Source organism: Acartia tonsa, chromosome 5 (genome assembly GCF_053477335.1).
Source record: "Acartia tonsa isolate MP-2025a chromosome 5, ASM5347733v1, whole genome shotgun sequence".
NCBI classification, from domain to species: domain Eukaryota; kingdom Metazoa; phylum Arthropoda; class Copepoda; order Calanoida; family Acartiidae; genus Acartia; species Acartia tonsa.
In genome coordinates this window covers 21,372,772-21,382,835 of record NC_137264.1, presented here as the reverse complement: position 1 = coordinate 21,382,835, position 10,064 = coordinate 21,372,772, and the positions used below count along the sequence as shown (strand labels likewise).

At 31.5% G+C, this 10,064-nt stretch overlaps 1 protein-coding gene across 1 annotated transcript; it reads right to left on the bottom strand.

Annotated features, from left to right (window-relative positions):
* Positions 1-200: 200 nt before the first annotated feature.
* LOC145319008 (uncharacterized) lies at positions 201-2,052 on the bottom strand. The gene is made up of 4 exons (XM_080160823.1): positions 1,823-2,052; positions 1,591-1,693; positions 1,136-1,296; positions 201-531 (listed from the first exon to the last, which is right to left on the bottom strand). The coding sequence occupies exons 1-4, from the start codon at positions 1,829-1,831 to the stop codon at positions 253-255; spliced, it is 552 nt and encodes a 183-aa protein (XP_080016949.1). The 5' UTR covers positions 1,832-2,052; the 3' UTR covers positions 201-252.
* Between the last annotated feature and the right edge of the window lie 8,012 nt (positions 2,053-10,064).

Genomic DNA, 10,064 nt, shown 5'->3' with positions numbered 1-10,064 from the left:
AATGCTTAAGGTCTGATTTTTTATAAGCCCCGTAGCTTAGCCCACTCCTAACAACACATGTAAAGGACTAAAACATTTTATTTCAAATCTAGGCACAATGAGGGAAAGCACTGTTTAGTCTAGACAATAAGTTATTTAATGTCCTTTAGTTAATTAAACCTAAATAACTATAATATTTAAAATCAAGCAATGTTTATATATTTAATTCAAAGATTTATTAAAATCCATATTTATGCAACATAATTGTATTCCTTAAACACATCCCTCAGCAACACAGAAATCATTAGTGTGCATATGTTCATGTCCAGCCAGCAGATTCATGGCCTCGGGAAGGATGAAGTGGAGTCCATTGATACAGGCCTCCAGGTGGTCTTCAGGTCCAAAGTTGGCACAGAAATCAGATTCTACAAAGTGGAGAACAACTTTCTCCTGAATCTCCTTGTTGCCCATGGCTCTGAAGCTGTCATTAAGGGCCATCATGCAGTCACGGCAGACAAATTCACCAAGGAAGCTCTTCTGTTCACAGACACCCTGTAATATGCATTTATTTGTTAATCTATCAATGATCCTGATCGGATTTTTAAGAGGGGGGTAGCAAAGCTCTTAATAGTAAAACAGCAGAACAGAATTTTAAAAAGTGCATAACAGACATTGCTTTTTATAAATTCTTATAGAAATCTAGTAATCTACTAAAAAATTGAACTTATGCATAGTATTTAACAACTATGAGAAATCATATTTTGCCAGCATCTCATAGTATTTGTACAGTAGATGCCAAGTGGTTATGTGATTCTTCACACAAAATGTCTTTTAAAACAGTTGAGTAAAATGCATTACCAACACACTTTTAGACCATGCAAATATTTAAAGAATGCTCATTGTTAAAATTTTTTTTCTCCAGATATCTATCTAGAATTAATGTTTCCCTATCCAATTTCTATTTACAATATTTATAATTGAATTTTAGTAGGTGCTGCCAGGAACCTCCTAGCTTGCAGTCAGACAGATGAATGCAGTGACAGACACTTCAAACTACAGAGTAGCATCACTACTAAAGAGAAATATAAAACTATAATCAGAATCAAGTGCAAGTGTGAGCAAATAAGGCGACATATAATAGCCTACAAAAACTTACCTTACAGAAATGCTTGGGGGAAAACCAACCATGTTCACCATCAAAGAGACGCATTGCAATAGCTTTCCAGAATTCAGGGAAGTGCTCTTCACAGTGGTGGACATCAGGGGCATGATGGCAAACTGGTTGATGGAGCATAGCAATCTGTCTCTGAATTCCCTCTAAAAATATTATTGCAAGATATAAGTTTAGTCTACTGATATAAAAGGGTTATAAAATACCTGCTAAACAGAATAAAACTCTAATACATAACTAAACTTTAAGGAAATGTCATGACATATAATAGATTTTGCTACCGTTAAAATGTACACAATTATAACCCCATCATAATCTCAGTCTAAGTTTTTTAAAGTTTATGTTGGTCTAAGAAATTTAGATGACAAATACCTTCTTTTCTACTAATGTTAGGTAACAAAGAGATTAGGAAATTTAAAGATACTGATTAAATAGGATACCTGGGGATGTTTCTAGAGCACTGAAGTCAGTTCCAATCATGGAACATTCCTCACAGGTCAGCTCAGCAGCTGCAACACCCAACAGAGCAAGAGTCAGAACAACCTGTAAGGTAAATATAATAGTAAATAAACTAACATTTTTAATTTGTTTGATCCAAATTCTTGTCAAAATAAGCCAAGTGGAAATATAGATTTTAAATAATTTAAGTACTCCAGATAAATTAAAGTTTACCTTAATCATTGTCAGTGTAGAAGTAGAATGATGCTCAAACAAGTTTTTATTCTTTTTTATACTACATTGTTGATTGTTTACTAGTTATTTGTTATCATTGGCCGCTTTTTAATGTTATAAAAAACAATATTTAATTTAAATTGATCACTTTTGGAGAACAGCTACTCTTGAATGTGCAATTGTAATATTTTAATTGTAATTGTAATAGGCTGAATGAATTTTTAATCTGCAAGGTAATGCATAAAGTTATAAGTCTGTTTAATCACATTTATAATTTTGTTTCCATCAATGCCACAAATAAATCAGTCCCTAAATTTTCTGTCCTACTGCCAATACTTTTAGTATTGTAAGTTAAAAGAGATTAGGAATAAGGCATTGTGACGCTTACAAACAAATATTAGTTGAACAAATAAACAATTTTATTTTTTATAAATAAATAAATAACCAAGAAACAGAGATTTATTTAAAAGTTATAATTAATGTAAAAAGAAAAAAAAAACATGAATGCAAATTATTGTTTTATTTAAAAAAATTACAGTGTTGTTTAACATTTATTGTAACACGTTTTCTAAATTGTATTATAATATTCACACCAAGCAAGCTTTACAAAAGATAAGAAAAACAAACAATCGTAAAAACATTTAATAATTTGGCTTGAGAAAGGGGCCAGGCAAACATCATTTTATTTAAAACTTATTTTGTACCAGATTTTATGTCTCTGTCTGTCCTTATGGTAAAGTGAGAATTACTTATATGTTAATTGAGATAAATGTTTAAATTTTGTTGTGAAGTTTTGGCTGACTAATATTTATTAAATTATGTAATATCTGTTGGTCTGTCTGTAATGCTCTATGGGAAACTAAACCATTTATTAAATTTTATAATGCAGTAATATTAAGTAAATAATCATATCTATCCTTCTACGTACTATAGTTGCATGTCTATCTACTTGGCTGAATATCTGAGATGATATTCCCTCTTTGGGAAATATTATTGCTCTTGTAAATTTTTAAATTAATGTTGCAAATTTCATGTAATAATTTTTAAAAATAAAAATCTACTCACACTTTCCTTTCATCTCCTTTGCTTTTTTTCTATGCTTTTTTTATTAGCATAACAGTTTATGGATTTTATTATTCTGCTTTAAATTGTTGATACATATGTACTTGAAATAATCAACTTGTTCACTTTTCAAATTATTCAAAAATGTATAATTAAAGAATATAATCACTAACACTTTGAATGTTCTCTTATTTAAACCAATAGGATCAAAGAAGCACAATTATTTTCATAAAAGTTTTTTTTAAAATTAAGATGTTGGGAGTTAGGTTTGTAAAAGTACAATGAGGTAGGTCAAGGTAGTAGCTAGCATAGCGGTCATTGTACTTCTCTCAAAGGAAAAGAACTTCATTGCAGTAAATGGGTGTGTGGCTTCCAGTTTTCCTACAGTAGTCATTGCTTTCATCATCTCTCTCACAGACACCTACAAAAGTGTATTACTGTAATATATAAATATCGAAAATTCATACATATGAATAGTGTTCAGACTAAAAAAAATGAAGCTACCAATCCCAATTATATTTACCATGACGCAAGAATAAACTCTTATGATAAACTCACTATCACATATAAAGTGATCTGTTAAATCAGTGGCAGTATTAACTGCTTGACATAAGATTCTGGGATCTACTGCAGTGGTAACGAATATTGCTAAAAATCTATGAATTTTAAAGGCTGCTAGCTACCAAACGGCTGAACGTACAGATCATACCCGAACACCATTTTAATCGGTATAAGAAGGCCTACAAATAATCTGGAATAGCCAAGATCCAATGATGCACAGGGAAAGCTTCACTGAAGAAAAACGCGTAAAATAGGCCTTTTTCGCGCATTTCTCTGCACTGCGAGATAATTATGCACTATTGATTTATGGCTATTCCAGATTATTTGTAGGCCTTCTTATGCCGCTTAAAACAGTGTGCGGGCATGATCTGTACGTTCAGCCGTTTGGCAGCTAGCAGCCTTTTAAATTCATAGATTTATAGCAATATTCGTTACCAGCAATATTTTACCGTGAACTGCAGTAGATCCAGATTCTGTATTAAGATTAGTTGTTACCTCTTCACAAGCATCTTCTCTAGCCTTGTTTGCAAGATCTTCAATAAGTTCATAACATTCTTCAAGCTTTCCCATAGAAACCAGCATTACTAAACTCATAGCAACAGAGTACATGATACAATAGAAGTTAGCTGGGGTATGTATGGTTGCATATAAGCAAAATATTATAAGGATTTGAACAGATAGAAATGAGGTGAATAAAGGAATTGCAAGAGAATTACTTGATCTTCTGATTAGTGATATTGATGAAAGAATATCTTCCTTAGATACCCTTTCATTTTCAATCTGTGATATTAAGTTTGACCTCAAATAAGCAATGCATGCTAAAGGCAGACTTATGACACCAGAGTAACACTGAGTAACAAGTATTATGAGTAAAGTAGTTGCAATCCAAAGGACATAGTCATTGTGAGGGAGCCTGATTACTAATTGACAAATGATACCAATCATGTTGATGCAAACAAACATTGTGACTGTGATCACTTCAGATCCAATTTGAAGATTCATAATTTTATCATCTAACTGCAATCCTTCAAAATACTTTCTAACTGTAAGAAATGAAGGTAGAGAAAAAATTGGCATTAGGATAACCATATGATCCATTATAAACATAAAAGTGGTATCAATAGTCCAATTGTAGCTTGTGTTGGTCAGTGAAGGAATCGTATACCTGAAAAATGTATTATTAACATTATTATGATGTGTAGGTATATATTTCTTGTTTTGTTTACTAACAGTTGTCCTTGGATATAAAAATAAATAAGTTTTGGCCTGGTTTAATTTCAGGGATTAACACAGTTTTTTAAAACTTGTTATGGTTTTACTAAACAGTTGAGAACCAGTTTAATTAAGGAATCAGATTCTTAGTTGTTAAGAATAAAACTTATAGATGGTGTAGTTTTTAAAACTAAATATTCACCTCCAGATGAAAATTCCTGTTGAGCATAGAAATAATAATCCTAGGATAATTGTTTTTACATTAAAAATATGTCTTTGGATTTGTCCTTCTTTGTTTATCTTTCCAAGAAGAATATTAATCTTAATCATAAATTCTAATAACTCTCTAAGATTCATTTTTACAGTTTTCTATATTATTTTCTTCAATACATAAAACTGACAATGTAAATTTATCTGAATGTGGAGAACTGTAAAATCCTCTTGGTACTTACTCCAGAATGTTCCTAAGTCAACTGTAATTCTCATGAAATTATATTTTCACCTTAGGTAAACATTACATATGGCTTACATAAACTACATAACCAAGTAAAAATATTCATGCAAGTATGTTCCCTGTTAAACTGGTTAAAAAGAGGTTGTTGGACTGTAAATTTCGCTGGTACCCAAATTTTTAAAAATAAATTTATCATAAGTTGGCTTAAAGCTTGGGTGCTTTAAATTGTGATTGGTTGGTTTCAAACTAGTAGTGTCTAAACTTATCAACCTATAATTATGATCAATTGAAGGTGTGAATTTATTACTATTGGGGATTTAAATGATTTATCTTTCATTGTCTTATCCATAAGACCCCAATATTTAGGTTTTTTTCTTAGAAAACTAAATTGCGCATTATAAATGTACATTGTACAAACCTAGCTTATTTTATTGATTTCAATTAATGAAAGTAGTTAATGACTATTTGCTCAGATATTTTAACTTTCTACAATGAGTTTACTTTTCTACTTTCTTATATTGCGTTGTTCACATTTTTTAGTAGTGCAGCTACTTTATAATTCGAAATGTCCGTCTGTCCATATGAAATGTATAGGAGGAAAAATGCTTATCTCGAGTCCTATAAAAGATTAAACAGCTGAAATTTCTTGTCAACATTCCCCTATCATTATGGAACATAAGTAAGCTTAAAACACCCATGACGGTCGGACAGCTTTTAGACAGGATTTTAGCAAATTTTTTTTATTTTCACATATTTTCCCATATCTAGTTTTGGTCCAATTATTTGCAGATAATAGTATCAAAATAAAATTATTGGTTGTTCTGATCATCCAGTATTTAATTTACTTTGACTGTCAGTCTGTCAGTTATACAAAATATAAATATTTAAAAAATATTTTTTAGATCTCCTTTTATGTTTTTTTTTTATGATTCTCTACTCATGGAAGTTGTAATCCTTGATTTAATCAAAATTAGTTATTTAAAAAGTACTCATGTTTAAAATTTCAGATATATTCTAAAACTAACTACTAAAGATTAATAGTAATATAGACTCCTATGAATATTAGAATATATTAAATATATGGTAAAAACAAATATTTTTATAATTACCCACCTCTACCATTTTTGTACAAATATATGAAAGAAGTCACGTAGTTGGAAAAAAAACTGTTTAGTGTTACCATCCAACAAAGGAGGGGTTACATGAAATGCATTTCATCTTAAAATTAGTGAGTTTAGTGGTGACTTCTAAAATGGTGGGTCTGGCTCTCTGACATATCTTAAATTTGGCGAACTTAAAATTTTGCAACGCATTGATAGAAACAAATAATTTCTACTTATGATATTTACATTCCATATTTAAATTTAATACAAATTATTAAAGAATTAAATTTTGTATGACAAAAGCATAGATAATAATTTTAAGAATTAGCGACGGTATCGCAGATTTCTTCGCAAGAAACTAAGTAAAAATTTTGATTAATTCTAGGATGACTTTACAGTTTATTTTTAGTAGCGAATTTACTCTATGTTTTACCTTTATCGGTTGGTCCCCTTTATTGACCTTAATAGGTCGAGGGGAGGGGGGGGGGGATTGAACGTTCACTCTGTTATCTCGGTTTCTACTAGAGCTAGACGGCTAGAAATTTTTGTGCAAGTCCCCTGTTTGATATTAAATTTCCGACAATAAGTGGATCAAAGTAATTTTTACTTTTTTATTGAACAACCTTGTTTTTTTTAGGGCCGTTTTTACTTAGAAATTTCAAAAGGCTGTAATTTCTGTAATCTTAAAGCTAGAAGAAGATTTTTTTTCAGAAAATGTTTACCTTTATGTATATACTAGCGGCTACACCCCTAGAAGCCTCTAGGGGCACTGGTAGGAGGGGGAAAAGTCGACCTTATCCCATTTTAAATTTGCGTTTAAAAAGAGTTAAAAAATATTTTTGGGGGGAGGGGGGTAAAGAAACCCTCTCCAAAAATAGTTCAAAACCTTCCCAGGACCTATAAGAAGCTTCACAGTAAAGGAGAACAATATAGGTTTAGCAGTTAGCGAGATCCTTCAGGACAGACAAAAAACGCTTACTACTTTATATAATAGGATAATATTAGAAATCCCAAATATAAATTTCGGCGGCGTAAGTTAGAGCATAACTTATCTAGCAAAAGTTGCTACTTTATGGATAGTATTAACTCATTTGAAGAAAAATTTGAAATCTGGCTCAAGGTTCAGGTAATGCAGGCCTCCAGGTGGATCCTGGATAGGGGAAACTAAAAATTTTCACTTTTAAAGTTAGAGCATAACTTATTAAAGAAAGTTGCTACTTTATGGATAGTATTAACATATTTGAAGAAAAATTTGAAATCGGGCTCCAGGTTCAGGTACTGCGGGGCCTCCAGGTGAATTCTGGACAGGTAAAAACTGAAAATTTATATTTTTGAAGTTAAAACTTATTTAACAAAAGTTGCTACTTTATGGATAGTATTAACTTGTTTGAAGAAAAATTTGAAATCGAGCTCAAAGTTCATGTACTGTATGCCTCCAGGTGGATTCTGGACATGTAAAAATTAAAATATTTAACTTAAGAGTTAGAACTATATCTATTTAACTAATTCAAAGAGAAATTTTAAATCGGGCTCAAGGTTCAAGTTAAATCCAACCATTTTGTTACATTTTGAATTATATCTGCAAAAAAAATAATATCAATTGACTAAAATAAAAAAAACATATTGTCAACAGGTCAGTCACTAAAGGAAGCCTGCAGGAAATACACTGCTCTAACTGTGGTAAAATTCCAACAAGTAGACACAATACCCCTAATTTAATGAGTTAATACTATCCATAAAGTAGCAACTTTTATTAAATGGATTATTCCCTAATTTTAAAAGTGAAATTTTTAGTTTTTACCTGTCCAGGATCCACCTGGAGGCCTGCAATACCTGAACCTGGAGCCCAATTTCAAATTTTTCTTCAAATATGTTAATACTATCCATAAAGTAGCAACTTTGATTTAATAAGTTATGTTCTAAATTTAAAAGTAAAAATTTTCAGTTTTTTTCTGTCCAGAATTCACCTGGAGGCCTGCAGTACCTGAACCTGGAGCCCGATTTAAAATTTTTCTTCAAATTGGTTAATACTAGTCATCTTGTAGCAACGTTAAATTAATAAGTTATGCTCTAACTTTAAAAGTTAAAATTTTTAGTTTTTACCTGTCCAGGATCCACTTGGAGGCCTGCAGCACCTGAACCTGGAGCCTGATTTCCAATTTTTCTTCAGATGAGTTAATACTATCCATAAAGTAGCAACTTTTGTTAAATAAGTTATGCCCTAACCTTAAAAGTTAAAATTTTTAGTTTTTACCTGTCCAGGATACACCTGGAGGCCTGCAGTACCTGAACCTGGAGTCCGATTTCAAATTTGTCTTCAAATATGTTAATACTATCCATAAAGTAGCAACTTTAATTTAATAAGTTATGTTCTAACTTCAAAAGTAAAAATTTTCAGTTTTTAACCTGTCCAGAATTCACCTGGAGGCCTGCAGTACCTGAACCGCGAGCCTGATTTAAAATTTTTCTTCAAATTGGTTAATACTAGTTATATTGTAGCAACTTTTGATTAATAAGTTATACTCTAACTTTAAAAGTTAAAATTTTCAGTTTTTACCTGTCGAGAATTTATCTGGAGGCCTGTAGGACCTGAACCTGGAGCCCGATTTAAAATTTTTCTTCAAATATGTTAACACTATCCATAAAGTAGCAACTTTTGTTAAATAAGTTTTGTTCTAACTTCAAAAAAAAAAATTTTCAGTTTTTACCTGTCGAGAATTTATCTGGAGGCCTGTAGGACCTGAACCTGGAGCCTGATTTCAAGTTTTTCTTCAAATTAATTCATACCATCAATAAAGTAGAAACTTTTGTTAAATAAGTTCTGTTCTAACTATAAAATTAAAAATTTTCAGTTTTTACCTGTCCAGAATTCACCTGGAGAACTGCAGGACCTGAACCTGGAGGCTGATTTTTATTTTTTCTTTATATATGCTCATGACATCCCAAAAGATGCATATTTGGTTGAATAAGTTGATCTCTAACTCTTAAAACTAAATTTTTTTTTCATTTATACCTGTCCAGAAGTTACCTTCCAGCCTGCAGCACCTGAACCTGGAGCCCCTTGCCGCACATTTATCTGTTGGGGGTAGGGCTCAACGCCCCCCCCCCTTCTCCATTATCTCAGTGCATGGCCCTTGTTGGATAATGAATTTCCGACTATAACTGAACCTAAGTCAATTTTCGTTTTCTTCACCCTTTTATTTAATAACCTTTGTTTTTAAGTCCTTTTCTACTTAAATTTTCATTTTTTATCTTTGAAGCTAGAAAAATATTTTTTTCAGAAAATGTTTATATTTATATAAATTTTATATTAGAAATCTCAAAACATAAATTTCTGCGGCCGCAGCTGTACTTGGCACCTGCCAGCCACCGCAGTCGGCGGTCAGCGGGAAAACGGAGGATCTTAATAAAATTTTGATACGTTATGTAGGCGTGTAAGAAAAGCTTAAGTTTAAAATTTGAAGGCTCTATGTTAAAAATTGCGGTCACAGGAGGCTTTTAAATCATTCTGGAGACCTGGAGGATCAGGACCTGCAGGATCATACCTGGAGCCTGAAATTGACTTGAACACCTATATTTCAAATAAATTAACCAGAATAGCTAACTGTCCCATAATGATAAACTCACATACAGACGGACAGACCCTAATTATAGAAAATCTTTGCTTTTAAAAAACTAATATTTATTCACTCACTAACAATATTAAAATGTTGGCAGATAAACACATTTTTTAAAGCAAATCTACTCTGTAACTCACTTTGTTTTTCTACCTGTTAATCTGTCACTCTGTTTCAAAAGCTCTGAGGAAAATACAAAAAAATATAAAAATTAAAAATAAAAGCAGAAAAAA